The sequence below is a fragment of the Symphalangus syndactylus genome, chromosome 16, assembly GCF_028878055.3.
Source record: "Symphalangus syndactylus isolate Jambi chromosome 16, NHGRI_mSymSyn1-v2.1_pri, whole genome shotgun sequence".
Taxonomy (NCBI): Eukaryota; Metazoa; Chordata; class Mammalia; order Primates; family Hylobatidae; genus Symphalangus; species Symphalangus syndactylus.
The window spans coordinates 13,575,537-13,600,495 of record NC_072438.2 but is presented as its reverse complement, the minus strand read 5'-3'; the positions used below and the strand labels follow the sequence as shown (position 1 = coordinate 13,600,495).

General features: G+C 48.4%; 1 protein-coding gene across 14 annotated transcripts in view; it reads right to left on the bottom strand.

Moving 5' to 3' along the window:
* The window catches only part of ACOX3 (acyl-CoA oxidase 3, pristanoyl), a 64,342-nt gene that overhangs the window by 34,677 nt on the left and 4,706 nt on the right, over positions 1-24,959 (bottom strand). For all 14 annotated transcript variants that reach the window (XM_055245773.2, XM_063619372.1, XM_055245771.2 and 11 more), the window contains exons 2-7: positions 11,211-11,368; positions 10,601-10,834; positions 9,688-9,762; positions 9,126-9,215; positions 6,008-6,151; positions 1,946-2,034 (exon numbers count right to left, since the gene is read on the bottom strand). In XM_055245773.2, the coding sequence (XP_055101748.1) occupies positions 1,946-2,034; positions 6,008-6,151; positions 9,126-9,215; positions 9,688-9,762; positions 10,601-10,834; positions 11,211-11,354 (776 nt within the window). In that variant the 5' untranslated portion in view covers positions 11,355-11,368. The remainder of the gene's footprint in view (positions 1-1,945; positions 2,035-6,007; positions 6,152-9,125; positions 9,216-9,687; positions 9,763-10,600; positions 10,835-11,210; positions 11,369-24,959) is intronic.

Below are 24,959 nucleotides of genomic sequence, written 5' to 3'. Positions count from 1 at the left end.
CTAAACGGGATGAGCCGGGTCTAATGAAAGGATGCAGATTCTCCAGAACAACACAGCGCCTCCCACACCCCATTTCCTGCACAGCCTTCAGAGCTTCTCGCCCTGAGGCCAGAGCCATCCTTCTCAAACAGACCAAGCCGCGTTACGTCCTCCAGATGGCTGGGGGCTTCCCGCTGCCCTGAGGGCGAAGGGCCTGAACAGCGACCCTCCATACCTGCCACACGGGCACCGTCCCTGCCAAGCGCCTCTCAGGCACCCTGTGAAAGAGTCACTCAAGAGAATTGACAGCCGCAGGTCAAGATGGCACTCTCCTCCCTGCCAACTCCAACATTAACTAGCAGGTTCCTTGTATTATTTTAGTACAAGCCAGTGAGAACCCAGAACTCTGCAGGACAGGAGTTAGGAGGGCTGTGCATATGTGTCTTGTTTTGCTTTTTTTTTTTTTGCCTGAAATCACAAGAATTTGCTTTTTAACAATGTCCTTTTACTTTCTTCTCAAGTTGACACTGTATAAAAATCAATCAGGATTTTCCTCTTTAGTACAATCTGGGGCCCTGCCTGTTTTAAAGGGCCAAGCAGAGATTAAAGACACTCCCTGCCCATCACCCTGACTTCTTAGAAGAGACAGACAGAAGGAGGTTTCTCCATCGCTGGGCGCTCAGACACCCACTGGCCCATCTTCTCCCTCTGGAGACAACCTGGTCACGATAACCAGTTATTCCTAACTCCTGCAAGGCAGCCTCCTCTCCTCTCCACCAGCCTGGCTATGAAATACTGTATGAAACACGTGTATCTAGAAACACTCCTGAGACATCTTTCAGGCCACCAGGCTCAGGCTTGGTCATACCTTGTCCCACTACCCCCAAGTTATAAATCATCTCGTGGGCACAGAGGGGTCTACACCCTGCTGGATCAGGCTCTCGAGAAGACGGCGTGTGGAGTCCAGCATTCGCAGTGAGGGAGGCACCAACCGGGCCAGTGGCCAGGAAGTTCAAGCCTGGCCTGCTCGGGCGGGCCTGGCAGGGCCCTGGCACAGGGACCTCCGTTGTCACCTACTTTACGGATGAGGAAACGCCAAGAAAGCTGGTCAAGGTGACACAAAGGGCTGGCTGCACACCTGTCTCATTGCAAAGGTCATGCTGCTAACGACCTGCAGCTCCAAAATCCAATCCCTCAAAGACCCTCGAGGCCCTTGTGGCCTGGCCTCCCTACCCCACCTGCATCCCAACACAGGCCTGGGCCTGACACTTCCCACTGCTCCCTCCACCTGAAACGCTGCACATTCCAAAATCACTGGCCACTTCTCCCCGGCCACCCAGGCCTCCATGTGGCCATCAAGCATTCATTAGCCTTTCTAGGCCCCTCCCCTCTGCACGCCCCATCCAACCCTTCAGCTTGGCCTTGGCCACATCAACCCGGTATCACATCTGTGCTGCTAAATAGATATCTGTGGGTTGATTAAACAAATAAACCAGCAGAATTCTCTTTCTAAGTGCTGTGACACTGAGATTACCCGGAAGGGAGCAAGCCCACTCCGGAGGCAGAAACTGCAGATATGGGTCCCTCAAGATCAGCACGGATGTGTGCAGAGGCCGAGCCGGGGGAGGCTGAGGATGCTGAGGAGGACCTCACACAGAGGAGGCAGCCCCCCAGGCAGGGGCCCCACCAGCTGTACACAGAGGCCTGCGTCTGATGTGAGAGTGGGGAGCCACCTGCCAAGGTGAAGCTGGTTTGCTGAGGTCTCTGATCAAACTGGCCTCCCAAAGTGGAGTTCAAGCAGGACGTGGCCAGTGCACGCACAGGGGCGAGGCGTAGGTCCCCACCGCATGTGAGTCTAAGAGGGCAGGGCATGGCATCCATGGGGCCGGTGAGATCTCAGACACAAGCGACAATGCAGCCTGGGCCTTGGCAGGAAGCTCAGCGCTCAGCAGCCTCCATCACTCACCCGTTATCCAGACCGTTCTGCCCGAGTTTTTTCCCTATGTCGCCAACCATCACTCCAGGCATGGGAAGAAGGGTCTTTGGGTCCCGGATCTATACAAAGCCACAGAAAGCAGCAAACAGCAACTGTTACAATCGAACAAAAATCAAAACAAATGTGTTCAGAAACCCACAGGGTGAGCCATGGGCTCAATGCTGGGCGGCTGTGGGTTAAACCATCCTCCAGAAATGATACATCCAAGTCCTAACCCCAGGACCTGGGAATGGGAGCTTATTTGGAAATAGGGTCCTGCAGATATAATGAATTTAACAGCATCAAGATGAGGTCATCCCAAATCACCCAGGTGGGCCCTAAATCCCACGGGAAGTGTCCTATGAGAGTCAGAAGAGGAGTGGGCGTGGGGAAGAGGGGGCCACGTGGAGACGGAGGCACAGAGTACAGCGCTGGAGCTGTAGGGACCAGCCCCACAGGGTTGGTGGGTTTCTCCCCGTGTGCAGAGACAAGAGAGCGTAGAAATAAAGACACAAGACAAAGAGATAAAAGAAAAGACGGCTGGGCCCCGGGGACCACTACCACCAAGATGCGGAGACCGGTAGTGGCCCCGAATGCCAGGCTGCACTGATACTTATTGGATACAAGACAAAGGGGCAGGGTAAGGAGAGTGCGCCATCTCCAGTGATAGGTAAGGCCACATGGGTCACGTGTCCACTGGACAGGGGGCCCTTCCCTGCCTGGCAGCCGAGGCAGAGAGAGGAGACAAAGACAGCTTACGCCATTATTTCTGCTTATTAGAGACTTTTAGTACTTTCACTAATTTACTACTGCTATCTAGAAGGCAGAGCCAGGTGTACAGGATGGAACATGAAGGCGGACTAGGAGCGTGACCACTGAAGCACAGCATCACAGGGAGACGGTTAGGCCTCCGGATAACTGCAGGTGAGCCTGACTAATGTCAGGCCCTCCACAAGAGGTGGAGGAGCAGAGTCTTCTCTAAACTCCCCCGGGGAAAGGTAGACTCCCTTTCCCGGTCTGCTGGGTGTTTTTCCTTGACACTTAAGCTACCGCTAGACCACGGTCCGTTTGGCAATGGGCATCTTCCCAGACGCTGGCATCACCACTAGACAAAGCAGCCCTCTGGTGGCCCTGTCTGGGCATAACAGAAGGCTTGCATTCTTGTCTTCTGGTCACTCCTCACTATGTACCCTCAGCTCCTATCTCTGTATGGCCTGGTTTTTCCTAGGTTATGATTATAAAGTGAGTATTATTCTAATATTGGAATAAAGAGTAATTGCTACCAACTAATGATTATTGATATTCATATATAATCATATTTAAGACCTATATCTGGTATAACCATTCTTATTTTATATTTTATTATACTAGAACAGCTTGTGTCCCCGGTCTCTTGCCTCGGCACCTAGGTGGCTTGCCACCCACATGGGGCCACAGGCTTGGGGCCACCAGGAGCTGGAAGAGATAGGAAGGATCCTCCCCTGGAGCCTTTAGAGGGAATGCCGCCCTAAAGATTCCTCGATTTCAGACCCTGGCCTCCAGAGTTGGGAGAGTACATTATGCTGTTTCGAGCGCCCTGCTTTGTAGTGCTTTGCTGTGGCAGCCATGAGAGACTAACATGGGGGCCGGTGCTGCCGGGAGGACGTCGGGAATTTCATATTCACGTTTCATATTCACAGGACTTCCTGCTAGATTTTAGTAAAGTGACAAAATGGCTGTGCAAATAGGTGCAGTGGGAGAAACGGCTATGAATATTCTGGTCAATCACCACTCCCCAAGATACAGGTCCAGCCAGCTGATGGCTGCACACTGTGGGAACTCGAGGGAAGGACGTGGAGCTTCATCCTTGGCCACTGTCACAGCAGGGATTCCCAACCATGGGACGCGCCACCTTCCCCTTCCCCGCCAGGGGACACGGGTGGTATCTGGAGAGATTCTGGTTGTCTTAACTGCAGGAAGCTATGGCACAGAATGGCCAGAAGCCAGAAGTGCTCAGCCCAGCCCTGGGCATCCAGGGCGCCCCAGTGAGCACTACCCAGCCCAAACTGTCAACAGTGCCAAAGTGGAAAAGCTGCTTTAGAGAAACATGGAGGTGGTGCTACGGGGAATTTAGCTATGTGCATGACCTGCTAGCTAGCTTCTGTTTATGTCTGTGAATTCACCATCTAACTTCACTGAACTTTAAAATAAAGAAACACTCAAAAAGGGCTAAAACCCAAATGTAAACATCCTCTCCTTTTCTAAAATCTTTCAGCAAGGCCCAGTAAAGATTCAGACACTGTCTCACAAAAAAAAAAAAAAAAAAAAAGAAAGAAAAAAGAAAGAAACCTGCAAAAGATGCCCGCCCCTCCGCCCCGCAGCTCAGGTCTGGGGCACAGATCACAATCCTGTCCAAATAACCCCAAGACCACTGTTTCCATCCCTCCTTATCAGGCAGGAGGCCGTGGTTCTGGGAGGTGGACTCAGGTGCCCTGAGCACTTGGTGCAGAGGCGAGAGGAGCCACACAATCCTGTGGAGTGTTTTTAGCACAACATAAACAAGTCTAAAACACTGCGGCTCTATGGCCCCAAAATCAGACATGCCGAAAGCTGCTGAATTCTAGCCCAGGCAACTCCCGCAAGAAGTCCACTCCAGGTAGAAATCTGTAATCACAGAAACAAGGTACACTGGCCTCAGGTAACCATGATAAACTGTGATAAATACATATTTGGCCTTGTCCCTGCTTCCCAGCACACGACTCCTAAAACCCTTGACTCTCTGCAGTGGTGAGAGTCTTTTGTGTACTCATGAGATGGCCACAGACCCCTAGATAGCTTCAGGATGAAGACCAAGGTGCAATTAGGGGATTGATCAGAGGCACAGGCCACAACCTGGACTTGCCATCGGCATCCAAAGGGTTGGGGAGCTTCTTGTGGGACTGAGTCCTCACTGTGGGGGGGGTCTGAGGCTCACCCCAGGTGAACAGCATCAGTATGCAGTTACATTAGAGGACGCCCAGCTGCTCTCTGCTGCAGAGCTGCGTGCTGGTGGGGAGAAACCCACACACATCTAATGTCAAAAGCGTTGTGTTGGCTGCATGACAGTAGGAAAAACACTTTGGTTTTGTCCTGTATCCTTACAATGAAAAAAATCTCTCTCGTCTGCAACAGCTCAAACGTCAGGTCAACTGAAAAATAAGAACATGAGCAACAAAAGAAAAAAACACACATAAAACTGGACTTCATCAAAACTGAAAAACTTTGTGCATCAAATCAACCAGATGGTCTCAGAGGCCTGCAGCTCCTGTGGCCAGGAGGCTTGGCCAGGCCCTCTCAGCTGTGTCACTGGGGGACACTTGGCTGGATCATTCTTTCTAAGGCAAGGGCGGGGCTGTCTGTGCACTGCCGGCAGGGCTGTCTGCGCCATGGGCGGGGCTGCGGGAGACATTGTGGGTGGGGCTGCCTATGCACCCTGGGAGGGGCTGTGGGATATACCATAGGCGGGGCTGTCTGCACTGTGGGCGGGGCTGTCTGCACTGTGGGTGGAGCTGTCTGTGCACTGCGGGTGGGCCTGTAGGATACACTGTGGGCGGGACTGCGTGATACACTTTGGGCAGGCCTGTCTGTGCACCGTGGGCAGGGCTATCTGTACTGTGGGTGGGACTATCTGTGCACTGTGGGCGGGGCTGTCTGTGCACTGTGGGCGGGGCTGTCTGTGCACTGTGGGCAGAGCTGTCTGTGCGCTGCGGGTGGGGCAGTAGGATACACTGTGGGCGGGGCTGTGGGATACACTGTGGGTAGAGCTGTCAGTGCACTGTGGGCGCGGCTGTCTGCACCGTGGGCAGGGCTGTGGAATGCACTGTGGGCAGGGCCGTCTGTGCACTGTGGGCGGGGCTGTCTGCACTGTGGGCGGGGCTATGGGATGCACTGTGGGGTTCTGGGCAGTGTCCCTGGTCCACTCACCAGATGCCAGAAGCATCCCCCACCCTAGCTATGACAAAAATGACTCCAGACATTCCCAATGCTTCCTGGGGGTAAACACTGCCCCCACTGAGGGCCACCCCAGTGTCCTACCTGCACAATAAAGGGATGCAGCCCATGGCACTGGTCCCCCGGCACGTGTAGCTTAGCAAACACCACCGCGTGAGTGGCTGTCTTGCCCATGTTGCCAACCCAAAACTTGGCAGCTTCGAAATCAGGGGAATGTATGATGAATTCCTGCACAAGGGAAAAAGGTTAGTTATAATTAGCAACTGAAGCACATGCAGAATTGGTGTTTTCCTTTTAGACAGATTCCATTTTCTACGTTCAAAATCTCTGAGGCAAGAGTCGAAACTAATCGCAGATTTTAGTTCTTGTATGGCACAGGCAGGCCTATTTTTTAAACAGAGCCTATTCCTGGGCCTTTTGACTTAAAGAACCTTCAGATGCAAAATACTCCGCAGGCGGGCAAACGCTTCCGGGGAGTTTTCATTATCATACAGTCTTCAGTCCCTGACCACGCCCCTTAGGTGGTAACACTGTGGATACACTATGGGCGGGGCTGTGGGATACACTGTGGGCGGAGCTGTCTGTGCACTGTGGGCAGGGCTGTGGGAATGCCGTGCAGTCCACTCAGTCCTTTAGGACCTCTAATTCACAACACACTGCTGCCCTCTTGCTGTCTCTCCCATCCACAGCTCCATGATTGACAGTTATATCCCAAATGCCCCGAGCACAAGGCAGCCGCTCAGAACATCAGAAGGAAGGAATGAACGCATGCGTGAACTAGCAGATGGGCTGTGGCATCACAGCGTTCAGTGTTTGGCTAGAAGGGGTGTGGACAGATCCCCCAGGAACACTGAGGGTGCTGCATGAGTCAGGAGCGAAGAGCACGTGGGAACAGGCAAGAGCTGGGCTGCTGGGGCTGGGCCTGCCCCAGGGGCCTCTGCTGGGAGCCCTGCGAGTAAGGCTGGGAGGGAGGATGCGGACCAGCAGCGCTGCATAACGTGGCCGGGATCCACAAGGGGACAAAGATGAGTGCCTTCAGGCAGACAGCCCGCAGGTGGCCCACAGAGCTGCCCTGGGCCGCCTCGGGAGACACTGATCCTCCACACGGAGCTTGCCAGTCACTGCTAGGGGCTGTCGGGGGTAAGTTTTGGTTTTGGTTCCAGCCCCTGCAGGGGGGGAGCTACAAAATAATGTGCCGGGGAGGGCTTCCTCCTGTCTAGCCAGTGGGATTTTGTAAACTGAGAGTAGTGAACAATCATCCTATAGATCCTGAAGTTTCACTGAGGAGAAGTAGGAGGTGGGGTGGCTGCCAGCCATGCCTTCTGTTCTCTTCTCTCAGGGGACCACCAGCTTCTTCGCCTGCCAGGGTAAGGAGGGCTCCCAGTCTCAGCCAGGCCCTCCCCATTCACTCTTCAGCACGCTGCTTCCTGCCCAGTCTTGGAAAGCTGTGCCTCATACACAGCAGGTACCCAGCAATGCCTGCTGTCCAAATAAATGCTCAGCCAGCAGCCCAGCCTGGATCCCGGGCACCCCAACTCTACGGATCTGATGCCACACTCTGACCTCCGCTTAGGGATCAAATGCCAAAAAGAAGGAGGTGGAAATGGGAAGTGGCCCTCTGATGCCCCACCCCAAGGCTACTTGGGTGCTGTCGTCCATCTGCCTGTCAGAAAGGGCCCCACCTCCTGGCACTGCAGGCCACAGGCAAAGAGGACAGCAGGAGGAGAAGCAGCCATGGGGCCAGAAAGACGTGGGTTCAGATAAAGATATCTTATGGCTTAAAAGAAAATTCCCAAGAAAGCCTCATGCCCTATTTTCTCCCAGCCCCACTCTGAGCAGGAGCCTTGGCCCCACACCCAAGGCCCCACAGTGGGGGCACCCTGTGCGAGGACCACCTCTTATCCCTGCTGGGCCGGGGGTCCACTTGAGTTCACGCCTGGGCTCTTCCATGCAGTATCCCAGGCACACTCCACACAGCCCAGGCTGTGGAATGAATGGATGGATGAAAGAATGAATGGATGGATGGAAGAATGAATGGATGGATGAGAGAATGAATGGATGGATGGAAGAATGAATGGATGGATGAAAGAATGAATGGATGGATGGAAGAATGAATGGATGGATGAGAGAATGAATGGATGGATGGAAGAATGAATGGATGGATGAAAGAATGAATGGATGGATGGAAGAATGAACGGATGGATGAAAGAATGAATGGATGGATGAGAGAATGAATGGATGGATGAAAGAATGAATGGATGGATGGAAGAATGAATGGATGGATGGAAGAATGAATGGATGGATGAGAGGATGAATGGATGGATGACCGTTGAGCACATCCGCAGGTGCAGAGCTTCACTTCCTGCCACACAACAGTCCTCCCTGACCACTGCCAACGGGGGAGGGTGGAAGGTGGGTGAGGAAAGACTGGCAGGGAGACCTAGGCCTCAGGGACAAGTGGAGGCCAAGGAGAGTGACGTGGCGGCAGGGAGGCAGGGCCAGGGAACAGAGCAGGGCAGGTGGGGACCTTCCCCATCCTCCCTCCCTGCCCTGCGCCCCTCCACAGCACTGACGGCCCCAGGGCACCCATCTGTGGCCCATCTCCCTCCACCCCTGCATCCCTCCACAGCACTGAGAGCCCCAGGGCATCCATCTGTGGCCCGTCTCACTGCACCACTCTGGAAACTCCCAGGCAGCGGCCACAATGCAGGTACCAGAGAGGTCAAGAGGATGGTAAGGGCCCAAGGAGTCAGACTGCGGTGGCGGAAATGGACAAGGCAGGCTCTTCGCAGAGGGACAGCCACAAAGGGCAGAGGGCAGGGAGCATGTTGTCTCCACGGGGCCCACTGTAGAAACCATGGGCCATGTGAACGGTTTATGAATCCACTACGAATAGGCAGCCAGGTAAACAAGGCAATAAATTTTACAGAATGAGGGCTTCTTCACTGCACTCAAATTACACACAAATCCAAACCACGATCAATTTCCCATAAAGTTCATGGTGGGCACAGGCTTTGTCCTCCAATGCCTGATCTCCTGAGCCCCACTTTTCAGTGTGATGAATCTCGGTGGGTATTTCTACACATGTGTATGTGGACAGGCCTCTTGCTTTAAGGTTTTTCCTTATTCTTGACAACGGCATTTGCACTCATGACGTCTCATATGCTCCAAACCCAGGGATCCAGGGGAAGGTAATACCTACCTCAGTGGCAGGATCGTAGTGGGCAGTCGTGCGAATGGCCTTGGTATTACTGCCGTGGCTTAATTCGGTCAGAGCAAAACATCCAAAAATCTAAACGTCAAAGCACAAAATGATGGAAAGCAAGAAAACTTCTTTGTGCACATTCCCAGAAGGACCTCGCTGACATCTTTCCTTTAAAGATGAAACCATATATCAAAGCCCCAAATTTCCATCTACCCAACTAGTGACTTGACTGAGTCATGCTGCCACACTTAGCTGGCAACCACAGCAGCCTAAACCAAGCTGACCGCAGCTGCTCCAAGTCACTAAGGTGGCAGGAACTGCTCATCAGGAAAAGACAGTGGAAGGCCTCGGCGACAATTCACCTGGTGCTAGGAAGTCAATGTGCCTGTGTTAGCTAAAGAACAGTGCTAGCTATTTGGTGAGAAGCCTGAGAACACTAGGAAACAAGAAGAGCATAAGCCCCCTGGGCACCCCCTTCTATAATCTTCTCTTTTCACAAATCTCTACAGAGACCAAGCAAGAGAACCAGGCTCACAATTCACCATGAACCAGAACTTACCTCCATCCTGAAGATCTTTTGAATATATGTGAGATGTCTTTCAGAACCAGAACTATAAACTGCTGATCCAAAAACCTGAAAGTATAACATCGTCCTATCAACAGGGGGCAGGTAAGAAGAGTACTGCTCCTCCGGAACATCACGACACACAACGGCACTCTAACACCACGCCCACGCTGCTACACCGCCACACTGCACTTTCCCCAAGGTGGAGAACAAGCGCTGAGAGGTTAGTCAGCAGCCCGGATGCCCCAGGCCAGGGTCTCCCGACACACAGCTGCCCCGGGTCCCTGAGTTCATGTGAGTGGTAAGACCTACATCTCTGTGCCGAGCAGCTTGTATAAGGCACACAGAAATCACCTGGGACTTAAGATGCCTGCAAGGAGTCCTGGGGGTCTGAGGACAGCAGGGAGAGCTGTACGGAGAACAGAGCCCACCAGCCCATCAAACAATGAGGCAAGGCTAAGGGCAAAGCCATTTTGCCCAAGCTCAGCTCTGCTGATGTGTTACAAAGGAAGGAAAAACACAGGTTTCTCCCTTTGGCCTACTTTTTTTTGTTGTTGTTTTTTTTAATCATTTGTCTTTTTGTATGAGGTAAAAAAAAAAAAAAAAAAAAAAAGTCCCAACAGCTCCTCTTCTGATGGGACTTGAAGCTTCACCACATTGTATTTTATTCAAGGACTTACATGTGTAAATTTGCAAATACATGATGGTGGATGGGCTTGAAAATAAAAGAATGAAAAGGGGGACTGAAATTTGTTTTAAAACATTAAAAAAGATAATTTTTAAAAGTTGCAAATATAGCTGGAAAACCTGGAGTTTCTCTGCCTCCTGGTTGGCCCTGCGACAGGCATCCCTCAAGGCTCAGTGCAGGGTGAAAGCCATTTCCCTCTCCCCTAGGCCATATGCTCACCAAGCTGTGGAGGAGGTATTTGGCAGCCAGAGAAGAGTCATACATCCCCAGGCACTGAATCAAGGCGGGGACCTTCAGAGGGCTCTTGAACATGTCTTCAACACTGAGGAAGTCATACTCGAAGATCCTCTTGCATCGAAGGAAGTTCAGCTCGCGATACTTCTCCAAGGACAGATCGGCTCCAGGGGAACGGGCGAAAAGAGGGTCGTTCTCGAGAGCTGAGAAGATGGTTTTCTGGAAACGCGGGAGATGGGGAAGGCTTATTTGGAGTAAAAGATGGACTCTCCATGTGCCCTTATATAGTTTACCTCCAGGCCACAGGCTTCATGGGACACAGTCTGACCCAGAGACACCCAGACAGAGATACGACTATCATTCCCAACGGACTAGAGGGCTGGAGGCTTAGGAAACATCAACAATCCGTGTTCATTTCCAGACTCCTCATCAATTCCCTGAGGCCTGTCCTGGGGTGCAGAGAGGAGAGAGGCCTCGCTGCCTGGGATGAGCCTCGCCCGGCAGAGGAGCAGCTATAAGAGCCAGAAATCCCATTCTGCTAACGAACTAAGACCCCACTGGGAAGAAAGAAGCTGCGCGCAACTGCACACCTCACCTTAAAGCGAAGCATGTCCTTCCCTTCCGTGAACAGCGCCAGCTCCTTCCAGCTGAAGGACGCTCTTGCTCGGTAGGTGTCGAGGGGCCCCCTGGGGAATTCTGGGAGCAGAGCTGTGTCGCCTCCTTCCACAGTGGACGCCATCGCGTGATGAGAGCCTGCACAAAACATGCAACCTGAATCCATGCTCTCCCATCTATGGGTTCAAACCACCCCCACCAACAGGAGAGCCCGCAACACCTTACAAATCAGAGAAAAGCAAACTCGAAATCCAAAAGGATGGCAAAAGAGAATCACTCTGTGAATGGCTAGCATCATTCTCCCAAAAGAAAAGGCAAGAAGAATTCCCTCGTCCACTCCTGAACACAGATGCCAAGGACACAGAAGAAAGCCAGGCACAGCCTGGGGGTCAGCAGGCACACAGTGCAGAGGGTTCGTTGGAGGTCTGGTTTTCTGTTGCACAGCCTTGCCTGAGAGCACTCTGCCCTCTTGGGAGCACCCTAGACATCCAGACCCATCCCCAAGGCTCACTAAATCCAGGGTCAGGAAACATTCCCTCTGGAATCCAGCCAGTGCCAGCCGGTCCACTCTGGCCACACACAATGGTACCTCACGTCCCCACCACCGCCGGTCCACCTGGACACAGGGCCTCCAGCACAGAACCTCTGTTCACAGGCTTCTGCACTGGCTTCTCCTCGACATATAGACAGCTGGCTTCCCTGCTAACATAGCAGGCCTCCCAAAACTCAGCTCTCTTGACCAAATAACCATTCTGGAGTTTTCTGGAGACTGGGTCCTTTTCCAAGTGGCTTGGCTGATGAAGGCATTGAGGGGAATGGCTGGTGAACCCAAGTCTGTGGCAGGAATCCTGCCTTCTATAGTCTTATCTTATTTCGCCCTTCCAACAGCTGTGAGCCATGTACTACTGCCCCCCCGCCCCGAAAGACAGAGAAATGGAAGCTCAGAGAGGCTGTGTTTCCCAAACCCCCTCCGCTGAGAAGTGGGGAGAAGGGCTCCAAGCCCAGCAATGTCTAACCTCAGAGTCATGCCTTTCAAGTACCACCTTAAGACACTGGAAAAGAAACACAAAGTAAACTTAAATTATTTCCTTCCTTCTTAAAACAGAAGGAAGAAAATAATAAAAGACAGAGCAACTGTGAATGGAATAGAGAACAGAAAAATAGAGAAAAATCAATAAACGATCAAGTTGGTTCCTTGCAAAGACTGACACCATTGGCAAACTTTCAGCTAGACTGGCCAAATAAAAAGGAGAAAACACAAATTCCTCAACAGGAATCAACAACGGGACATCACCACTGTCCCTAAAGAAATAAAAAGGATTGTGAGGGAATATTGTGAACCACAGTATGCCAACAAATGACATGAAGTGGTCATATTCCTAGGAAGACATAGCTAACAAAACTGCCTTATGAAAACCTGAAAATCTGAACAGATCTATAATGACTGAAGAGATTGAATTAGCGATCAATAAACTGTCCACGAAGAAAAACCAGGGGCTCAATTGTGAATTCTGCCAAACATTTAAAAAAGATGATCAATTATTCAAGTTCTTCCCAAACACAGAAGAGAATACTTCCCAACTCATTCTATGAGGCCAGTATTACTTTGACACCAAAACCAGACAAAGACATCACAAGAAAACTAGAGATAAACATCTCTTGTGATACAGATGCAAAAATCCTGAATGAAATTTTGTAAACTGAATCCAGCAACATATAAAAAAGATTATATGTGCCGGGCATGGTGGCACATGGCTGTAATCCCAGCTACTCGGGAGGCTGAGGCAGGAGAATCGCTTGAACCTGGGAGACAGAAGTTGCAGTGAACCAAGATTGCACCACTGCATTCCAGCCTGGGTGACAGAGCGAGACTCCATCTCAAAAAAAAAAAAAAAAAAAAAAAAAAGAATCTTAAGACTCAATAAAAAGACAAATAACCAATTAAAAAATGGGCAAAGGGTTCAAATAGACATTTCTCCAAAGACAGACAAATGGTCAAAAAATACAGGAAAGACCAGGCACGCTCACACCTGTAATCCCAATACTTTGGGAGGCCGAGATGGGTGGATCACCTGAGGTCAGTAGTTTGAGACCAGCCTGGCCAACACGGTGAAACCCCGTCTCTACTGAAAATACAAAAATTAGCTGGGCATGGTGGCGCATGCCTGTAACCCCAGATGCTCAGGAGGCTGAGGCAGGAGAATCGCTTGAACTGGGAGGCAGAGGCTGCAGTGAGCTGAGATTGCGCCACTGCACTTTAGCCTGGGCAACAAGAATGAAACTCTGTCTCAAAGAAAACAAAACAAACAAACAACAATAAAAAAAAAAAACAGAAAAATATGGTCAACATCATTAGCCATCAGGAAAATGCAAACCAAAAACCCAATGAGAGACCACTTCACATCCACTAGGATGGCAATGAGCAAAAAGATACTAAATGCCGGCTATAGTGGCACGTACCTGTGGTCCCAGCTACTCTGGGGAGGCTAAGGCAGGAGGACAGCTTGAGCCCAGGAGTTTGAGACCAGCCTGGGTGATACAGCAAGACCTTATCTCTTAAAGAAACAGATAAATAGGCCAGGCGCAGTGGCTCATGCCTGTAATCCCAGCACTTTGGGAGGCCAGGACGGGTGGATCACGAGGTCAGGAATTCAAGACCAGCCTGGCCAACATGGTGAAACCCCAACTCTACTAAAAATACAAAAAAATTAGCCGGGCATGGTGGCAGGTGCCTATAGTCCCAGCTACTCGGGAGGCTGAGGCAGAGAATTACTTAAACCCGGGAGGCAGAGATTGCAGTAGCCTAGATGGCGCCACTGCACTCCAGCCTGGGTGACAGTGAAACTCTGTCTCAAAAAAAAAAAAAAAAAAAGAAACAAATAATCACAACTATTGAGAGGATGTGGAGAAATCAGACTCTCATGCCCTTCCAGTGAAAATGTAAAGTGACCCAGCCATTCTGGAGAACAGTATGGCAGTTCCACAAGTGATTAAACATGGAGTGACCACGTGACTCAGCAATTCCACTCTGAGGTATGTACGCAAGAGAACTGAAAACATCATGTCCTCAGTGTGTGCAAGGCTCCCCAGTTGACACCTCCAGACTCTTGAGCTCATTTGGCAGTCAATGGCAATTCCCCACCTCTCATGTTCTGGAGATCCCCATACTGAGTGTTCCACACTGAATTCAGCCTCTCAGCCCTGACCCAGCCTTGCTTCCTGCACCCCAGTTCCACACTGCCAGTCACCCAAGGATTACTGGAATTACAAACCCCAGTGTCATGTTGGAATTCCCCTCTCCATGTGCCATAACTTCAGTACATTACCAAGTCCGCAGTGCATCTCTAATACCTTATGGAATCTTTGCATTTCTCTCCAGCCTGATAAAACCCTCATAACAACCTCCAATTACTGAGCTGGTGCTGCGTGCAGGTGACTGTGTTAAGCAGCTACACAGACCTCAACTGTGCCCACCAAGCCCAAGTACTATCAGTAGTCTCCTTTTCCAGGTGAGGAAACTGGAGCTTCTTAGAGACATTGACCATGGTCATACAACTATTATCAAGCACAGCTGGCTCCAAATCCCCAGATCCTAACAAGTACCTATGGGCCCATGCCACTCGAAGTCACCAACCTTACCACATTACGGTACAACTATTAGAGATAAGGATTGTGAAGCCAGACTGTCTGGGTTCAAATCTCAACGTTACAGCTTCCTAGCTGGGTGACCTTCCTAAGGTCTGTGCACCTTGGGGGTGATAATACAGTGATGCTGAGACAGGACTAGCTGGACTTCCTAGGCCGACTAAGAATTCCTAAGCCTAGCTGGGAAAGGTGACCACACCCACCTTTAAACATGGGGCTTGTAACTCAGCTTACACCCAACCAATCAGGTAGTAAAGAGAGCTCACTAAAATACCAATTAGGCTAAAAACAGGAGGTAAAGAAATAATCAAATCACCTATAGCCTGAGAGCACAGGGGGAGGGACAATGATCAGGATATAAACCCAGGCATTCGAGCCAGATCGGGCAACCCTCTTTGGGTCCCCCCACCCCCCGTTGTATGGGAGCTCTGTTTTCACTCTATTAAATCTTGCAACTGCACACACTCTTCTGGTCCATGTTTGTTCCAGCTCGAGCTGAGCTATCGCTTCCTTTCCACCACTGCTGATCATCGCCATCGCAGACCCACCACTGACTTCCACCCCTCCAGATCCAGCAGGGTGTCCACTGAGCTTCTGATCCAGTGAGGCACCCATTGCTGCTCCCAATCAGGCTAGAGGCTCACATTGTTCCTGCGCAGCTAAGTGCCTGGGTTCATCCTAATTGAGCTGAACACTAGTACCTGGGTTCCACAGTTCTCTTCCATGACCCATGGCTTCTAATAGAGCTATAACACTCACCGCATGGCCCAAGGTTCCATTCCTTGGAAGCCATGAGGACAAGAACCCCAGGTCAGAGAACAAGAGGCTTGCTGCCATTTTGGAAGCAGCCCACCACCATCTTGGGAGCTCTGGGAGCAAAGACCCACTGGTAACATTTGCTGGGCTCGTATGGGGATTCTCCAAAGCAGTGAGTAATATTGAGCCACTTTCACTTGCTATTCTGTCCTATCCTTCCTTAGAATTGGAGGAAAATACTGGGCACCTTTCGGCGGGTTAAAAACGATTAGCTTGGCCACCGGACTTAAGACTCTGGTGTGAGGCTTTCTGGGAAAAGGCTTTCTAACAAACCCCAACCCTTTTGGGTTGGGAGCATTGGTCTGCCTGGAACCAGCTTCTACTTTCACAATTTTCTTGGGGAAGCTGAGGGCCGACTAGAGGCAGAAAGCTGTCGTCCCAAATTCCCGGCATTGGCTGGTCAAGATCATGGTGCAGCCAGAAGTCTCTACTCAACGGTTGCCCATGCGTGCACCCCTATCTCTCCTTCTGGCCCATACTTCCTGGGTCCTAACCACGACTTTCTTGAAAGTGTAGCCCCAAAATTCTCCTTACCTCTGAATCTACTTCCTCTGATCCCTGCCTCCTAGGTACTAATGCTTCAGACTCACTTCCTCTCCCAAGTATTAGAGCAAGTTGTATCTCCAAAGGGATCTAAGGAAGCTCTACACTGTGTCCTTAAGCACCTAGGGTATGAACCCAGGGAGTCTTGTCCCTGGTGTCCCTCCCAATTTAGGCATACAGCTCTCAACATGGGTAGTTATGTGGGACCTACCACCCTTGCCAGGGCCCCAAGTTTGTAAATGGCTAGGAGGATTGCTCTCCCATTGTGTAAGATGCTCTCCTCCCCCAATTTCTACCCAGCTTACCTCCCCCACTGCAATACAATCTCTAAGCCTTGGCTCCTTGGCCAGGGCCTTAGAACTGATGACCCAGTACTTTAACAACTGGAACTATGTCTACAACAACACAATAGATCAGGATGAAAGTAAATTGAGTAAATTAAAGGGAGGCGCATATTCCTATAGTGGCAAATGGGGGCAACGAGTGAACATTCTTCCGCTGTGTTCCCAAAATCCATCTACCGAGAGAGAAAAAGAGGGAAAGAGAAACAGAGAGAGAAATGAAAGAGAGAAGAGAGAGAGGGGGAAGAGAGAGATGGGGAAGAGAGAAAGGCAGAAAGTCAAAGAGAAAGAGAGAGAAAGTCAAAGAGAGAAAGAAAGAGAGAGATATATAAGTAGTTAAGAAAAAAACAGAAGATGGCCGAATAGGAACAGCTCTGGTCTACAGCTCTCAGCATGAGTGACACAGAAGACGGGTGATTTCTGCATTTCCATCTGAGGTACCGGGTTCATCTCACTAGGGAGTGCCAGACAGTGGGTGCAGGGCACCAGGTGTGAGCCAAAGCAGGGAAAGGCATTGCCTCACTCGGGAAGCGCAAGGGGTCAGGGAGTTCCCTTTTCAAGTCAAAGAAAGGGGTGACAGACAGCACCTGGAAAATCGGGTCACTCCCACCCTAATACTGCACTTTTCCAATGGGCTTAAAAAAAGGGCACACCAGGAGATTATATCCCACACCTGGCTCAGAGGGTCCTACACCCATGGAGTCTCGCTGATTGCTAGCACAGCAGTCTGAGATCAAACAACAAGGCGGCGGCGAGGCTGGGGAGGGGCGCCTGCCATTGCCCAGGCTTGATTAGGTAAACAAAGCAGCCTGGAAGCTCGAACTGGGTGGAGCCCACCACAGCTCAAGGAGGCCTGCCTGCCTCTGTAGGCTCCACCTCTGGGGGCAGGGCACAGAGAAACAAAAAGACAGCAGTAACCTCTGCAGACTTAAATGTCCCTGTCTGACAGCTTTGAAGAGAGTAGTGATTCTCCCGGCACACAGCTGGAGATCTGAGAACGGGCAGACTGCCTCAAGTGGGTCCCTGACCCCTGAACAGCCTAACTGGGAGGCACCCCCCAGTAGGTGCACACTGACACATCACACGGCCGGGTACTCCTCTGAGACAAAACTTCCAGAGGAACAATCAGGCAGCAGCATTTGCAGATCACCAATATCCGCTGTTCTACAGCCACCTCTGTTCTGCAGCCACCACTGCTGATACCCAGGCAAACAGGGTCTGGAGTGGACCTCTAGCAAACTCCAACAGATCTGCAGCTGAGGGTCCTGTCTGTTAGAAGGAAAACTAACAAACAGAAAGGACATCCACACCAAAAACCCATCTGTACATCACCATCATCAAAGACCAAAAGTAGATAAAACCACAAAGATAGGGAAAAAACAGAGCAGAAAAACTGGAAACTCTAAAAAGCAGAGTGCCTCTCCTCCTCCAAAGGAATGCAGCTCCTCACCAGCAACGGAACAAAGCTGGATGGAGAATGACTTTGACAAGCTGAGAGAAGAAGGCTTCAGACAATGAAACTACTCCGAGCTACAGGAGGAAATTCAAACCAATGGCAAAGAAGTTAAAAACTGAAAAAAAAAATTAGACAAATGGATACTTAGAATAACCAATGGAGAGAAGTCTTTAAAGGAGCTGATGGAGCTGAAAGCCAAGTCTCGAGAACTACATGAAGAATGCAGAAGCCTCAGGAGCCAATGCGATCAACTGGAAGAAAGGGTATCAGTGATGGAAGACGAAATGAATGAAATGAAGCGAGAAGGGAAGTTTAGAGAAAAAAGAATAAAAAGAAACGAACAAAGCCTCCAAGAAATAAGGGACTACGTGAAAAGACCAAATCTACGTCTGATTGGTGTATCTGAAAGTCACAGGGAGAATGGAACCAAGTTGGAAAACACCCTGCAGGATATTATCCAGGAGAACTTCCCCAATCTAGCAAGGCAGGCCAACATTCAGATTCGGGAAATATGGAGAATGCCACAAAGATACTCCTCGAGAAGAGCAACTCCAAGACACATAATTGTCAGATTCACCAAAGTTGAAATGAAGGAAAAAATGTTAAGGGCAGCCAGAGAGAAAGGTCGGGTTATCCACGAAGTGAAGCCCATCAGACTAACAGTGGATCTCTCGGCAGAAACTCTACAAGCCAGAAGAGAGTAGGGGCCAATATTCAACATTCTTAAAGAATTTTCAACCCAGAATTTCATATCCAGCCAAACTAAGCTTTATAAGTGAAGGAGAAATAAAATACTTTACAGACAAGCAAATGCTGAGAGATTTTGTCACCACCAGGCCTGCCCTAAAAGAGCTCCTGAAGGAAGCACTAAACATGGAAAGGAACAACTGGTACCAACCACTGCAAAAACATGCCAAAATGTAAAGACCACCAAGGCTAGGAAGAAACTGCATCAACTAATGAGCAAAATAACCAGCTAACATCATAATGACAGGACCAAATTCACACACAACAATATTAACTTTAAATGTAAATGGGCTAAATGCTCCAATTAAAAGACACAGACTGGCAAATTGGATAAACAGTCAAGACCCATCAGTGTGCTGTATTCAGGAAACCCATCTCACGTGCAGACACACACATAGGCTCAAAATAAAGGGATGGAGGAAGATCTACCAAGCAAATGGAAAACAAAAAAAGGCAGGGGTTGCAATCCTAGTCTCTGATAAAACAGACTTTAAACAACAAAGATCAAAAGAGATAAAGAAGGCTATTACATAATGGTAAAGGGATCAATTCAACAAGAAGAGCTAACTATCCTAAATATATATGCACCCAATACAGGAGCACCCAGATTCATAAAGCAAGTCCTTAGTGACCTACAAAGAGACTTAGACTCCCACACAATAATAATGGGAGAATTTAACACCCCACTGTCAACATTAGACAGATCAACGAGACAGAAAGTTAACAAGGATACCCAGGAATTGAACTCAGCTCTGCACCAAGCGGACCTAATAGACATCTACACAACTCTCCACCCCAAATCAACAGAATATACATTTTTTTCAGCACCACACCACACCTATTCCAAAACTGACCACATAGTTGGAAGTAAAGCACTCCTCAGCAAATGTAAAAGAACAGAAATTACAATAAACTGTCTCTCAGACCACAGTGCAATCAAACTAGAACTCAGGATTAAGAAATTCACTCAAAACCACTCAACTACATGAAAACTGAACAACCTGCTCCTGAATGACTACTGGGTACATAACAAAATGAAGGCAGAAATAAAGATGTTCTTTGAAACCAACGAGAACAAAGACACAACATACCAGAATCCCTGGGACACATTCAAAGCAGTGTGTAGAGGGAAATTTATAGCACTAAATGCCCACAAGAGAAAGCAGGAAAGATCCAAAATTGACACCCTAACATCACAATTAAAAGAACTAGAAAAGCAAGAGCAAACACATTCAAAAGCTAGCAGAAGGCAAGAAATAACTAAAATCAGAGCAGAACTGAAGGAAATAGAGACACAAAAAACCCTTCAAAAAATTAATGAATCCAGGAGCTGATTTTTTGAAAAGATCAACAAAACTGATAGACCACTAGCAAGACTAATAAAGAAGAAAAGAGAGAAGAATCAAATAGACACAATAAAAAATGATAAAGGGGATATCACCACCGATCCCACAGAAATACAAACTACCATTAGAAAATACTACAAACACCTCTACGTAAATAAACTAGAAAATCTAGAAGAAGTGGATACATTCATCGACACATACACCCTCCCAAGACTAAACCAGGAAGAAGTTGAATCTCTGAATAGACCAATAACAGGCTCTGAAATTGTGGCAATAATCAATAGCTTACCAACCAAAAAAAGTCCAGGACCAGATGGATTCACAGCTGAATTCTACCAGACATACAAGAAGGAGCTGGTACCATTCCTTCTGAAACTATTCCAATCAATAAAAAAAGAGGGAATCCTCCCTAACTCATTTTATGAGGCCAGCATCATCCTGATACCAAAGCCTGGCAGAGACAAAACCAAAAAACAGAATTTTAGACCAATATCCTTGATGAACATTGATGCAAAAATCCTCAATAAAATACTGGCAAACCAAATCCAGCAGCACATCAAAAAGCTTATCCACCATGATCAAGTGGGCTTCATCCCTGGTATGCAAGGCTGGTTCAACATACACAAATCAATAAATGTAATCCAGCATATAAACAGAACCAAAGACAAAAACCATATGATTATCTCAATATATGCAGAAAAGGCCTTTGACAAAATTCAACAGCCCTTCATGCTAAAAACTCAATAAATTAGGTATTGATGGGATGTATCTCAAAATAATAAGAGCTATCTATGACAAACCCACAGCCAATATCATACTGAATGGGCAAAAACTGGAAGCATTCCCTCTGAAAACTGGCACAAGACAGGGATGCCCTCTCTCACCACTCCTATTCAACATAGTGTTGGAAGTTCTGGCCAGGGCAACTAGGCAGGAGAAGGAAATAAAGGGTATTCAATTAGGAAAAGAGGAAGTCAAATTGTCCCTGTTTGCAGATGACATGATTGTATATCTAGAAAACCCCATTGTCTCAGCCCCAAATCTCCTTAAGCTGATAAGCAACTTCAGCAAAGTCTTGGATACAAAATCAATGTACAAAAATCACAAGCATTCTTATACACCAATAACAGACAAACAGAGAGCCAAATCATGAGTGAACTACCATTCACAATTGCTTCAAAGAGAATAAAATACCTAGGAATCCAACTTACAAGGGATGTGAAGGACCTCTTCAAGGAGAAGTACAAACCACTGCTCAATGAAATAAAAGAGGATACAAACAAATGGAAGAACATTCCATGCTCATGGGTAGGAAGAATCAATATCGTGAAAATGGCCATATGCCCAAGGTAATTTATAGATTCAACACCATCTTCATCAAGCTACCAATGACTTTCTTCACAGAATTGGAGAAAACTACTTTAAAGTTAATATGGAACCAAAAAAGAGCCCGCATTGCCAAGTCAATCCTAAGCCAAAAGAACAAAGCCAGAGGCATCACACTACCTGACTTCAAACTATACTACAAGGCTACAGTAACCAAAACAGCATGTACTGGTACCAAAACAGAGATATAGATCAATGGAACAGAACAGAGTCCTCAGAAATAGTGCCGCATTTCTACAACCATCTGATCTTTGACAAACCTGACAAAAACAAGAAATGGGGAAAGGATTCCCTATTTAATAAATGGTGCTGGGAAAACTGGCTAGCCATATGTAGAAAGCTGAAACTGGATCCCTTCCTTACACCTTATACAAAAATTAATTCAAGATGGATTAAAGACTTACATGTTAGACCTAAAACCATAAAAACCCTAGAAGAAAACCTAGGCAATACCATTCAGGACATAGGCATGGGCAAGGACTTCATGTCTAAAACACCGAAAGCAATGGCAACAAAAGCCAAAATTGACAAATCGGATCTAATTAAACTAAAGAGCTTCTGCACAGCAAAAGAAACTACCATCAGAGTCAACAGGCAACCTACAAAATGGGAGAAAATTTTTGCAACCTACTCATCTGACAAAGGGCTAATATCCAGAATCTACAATGAACTCAAACAAATTTACAAGAAAAAAACAACCCCATCAAAAAGTGGGCAAAGGATATCAACAGACACTTCTCAAAAGAAGACATTTATGCAGCCAAAAAACACATGCAAAAATGCTCATCATCACTGGCCATCAGAGAAATGCAAATCAAAACCACAATGAGATACCATCTCACACCAGTTAGAATGGCGATCATCAAAAAGTCAGGAAACAACAGGTGCTGGAGAGGATGTGGAGAAATAAGAACACTTTTACACTGCTGGTGGGACTGTAAACTAGTTCAACCATTGTGGAAGTCAGTGTGGCGATTCCTCAGGGATCTAGAACTAGAAATACCATTTGACCCAGCCATCCCATTACTGGGTATATACCCAAAGGATTATAAATCATGCTGCTATAAAGACACATGCACACGTATGTTTATTGCGGCACTATTCACAATAGCAAAGACTTGGAACCAACCCAAATGTCCAACAACGATAGACCGGATTAAAAAAATGTGGCACATATACACCATGGAATACTATGCAGCCATAAAAAATGATGAGTTCATGTCCTTTGTAGGGACATGGATGAAACTGGAAACCATCATTCTCAGCAAACTATCGCAAGGACAAAAAACCAAACACCGCACGTTCTCACTCATAGGTGGGAATTGAACAATGAGAACACATGGACACAGGAAGGGGAACATCACACTCCGGGGGACAGTTGTGGGGTGGGGGGAGGGGGGAGGGATTGCATTAGGAGATATACCTAATGCTAAATGATGAGTTAATGGGTGCAGCACACCAACATGGCACATGTATACATATGTAACAAACCTGCACATTGTGCACATGTACCCTAAAACTTAAAGTATAATAATAATAAAATTGAAAAAAAAACAAGAAAAAGAAAAAAACAGTGTACTCTATTCCTTTAAAAGCCAGGTAAATTTAAAACCTATAATTGATAATTGAAGGTCTTCTCTGTGACCCTATAACACTCCAATACCACTTTGTTGTCAGTTAAACAGTGTAATGCAGACATTAGGAAAAAACTTCAGAAGTCCACCTTAGGCCCAGAGCAAAACTTAGAAACCCTATTGAACTTGGCAACCTCGGTTTTTTTCACAATAGAGACCAGGAGGAGCAGGCGGAACAGGACAAATGGGCCCTCAGGCAAGCGGACGTTCTGCTTCTTGCCCCCATTTGCCACTATAGGAATATGCGCCTCCCTTTAATTTACTCAATTCACTTTCATCCCGATCTATTATGTTGTCGTAGGCATAGCTCCAGTTGTTAAAGTACTGGGTTATCAATTCTAAGGCCCTGGCCAAGGAGCCAAGGCTTGGAGACTGTATTGCAGTGGGGGAGGTAAGCTGGGTAGAAACTGGGGGAGGAGAGCATCTTACGTTGGAGGCTCTGGAAAAGGGAAAGCCTGGGCAAATCGAATGCCTGACAGGGCTTGCTTCCAGCGAGGTCTACAAGGACTCTTTAAATAAGATTGTCTGAATAGAAATAAGCCGCCCCCTCGTCCATGCCCCTTATGTCAAGGGAATCACTGGAAGGCCCACTGCCCCAGGGGATGAAGGTCCTTTCAGTCAGAAGCCACTAACCAGATGATCCAGCAGCAGGACTGAGGGTGCCCGGGGCAAGCGCCAGCCCATGCCCTAGGTATGCTTGATCATTGAAGGCCAGGAGGTTAACTGTCTCCTGAACACTGGCACGGCCTTCTCAGTCTTACTCTCCGGTCCTGGACAACTGTCCTCCAGATCTGTCACTACCCAAGGGGTCCTAGGACAAACAGTCACTAGATACTTCTCCTAGCCACTAAGTTGTGACTGGGGAACTTCACTCTTCTCACATGCCTTTCTAATTATGCCTGAAACCCCCACACCTTTGTTAGGGAGACACATTCTAGCAAAAGCAGGGGCCATTATACACCTGAACATAGGAGAAGGAACACAGTTTGTTGTCCCCTACTTGAGGAAGGAATTAATTCCTGAAGTCTGGGCAACAGAAGGACAATATGGATGAGTGAAGAATGCCCATCCCGTTCAAGTTAAACTAAAGGATTCTGCCTCCTTTCCCTACCAAAGGCAGTACCCTCTTAGACCCGAGGCCCAACAAGGACTCCAGAAGATTGTTAAGGACCTAAAAGCCCAAGGCCTAGTGAAAGCATGCAATAGCCCCTGCAATCCTCCAATTTTAGGAGTACAGAAACCCAACGGACAGTGGAGGTTGGTGCAAGATCTCAGGATTATCAATGAGGCTACTGTCCCGCTATACCCAGCTGTACCTAACCCTTATACTCTGCTTTCCCAAATACCAGAGGAAGCAGAGTGGTTTACAGTCCCGGACCTTAAGGATGCCTTTTACTGCATCCCTATACATCCTGACTCTCAATTCTTGCTCGCCTTTGAAGATCCTTTGAATCTAATGTCTCAACACACCTGGACTGTTTTACCCCAAGGGTTCATGGACAGCCCCCATCTATTTGGCCAGGCATTAGCCCAAGACTTGAGCCAGTTCTCATACTTGGGCACTCTTGTCCTTCGGTATGCGGATGATTTACTTTTAGCCGCCCATTCAGAAGCCTTGTGCAATCAAGGCACCCAAGTGCTCTTAAACTTCGTCGCCACCTGTGGCTACAAGGTTTCCAGACCAAAGGCTCAGCTCTGCTTATAGCAGGTTAAATACATAGGGCTAAAATTATCCAAAGGCACCACGGCCCTCAGTGAGGAACGCATCCAGCCTATACCGGCTTATCCTCATCCCAAAACCCTGAAGCAATTAAG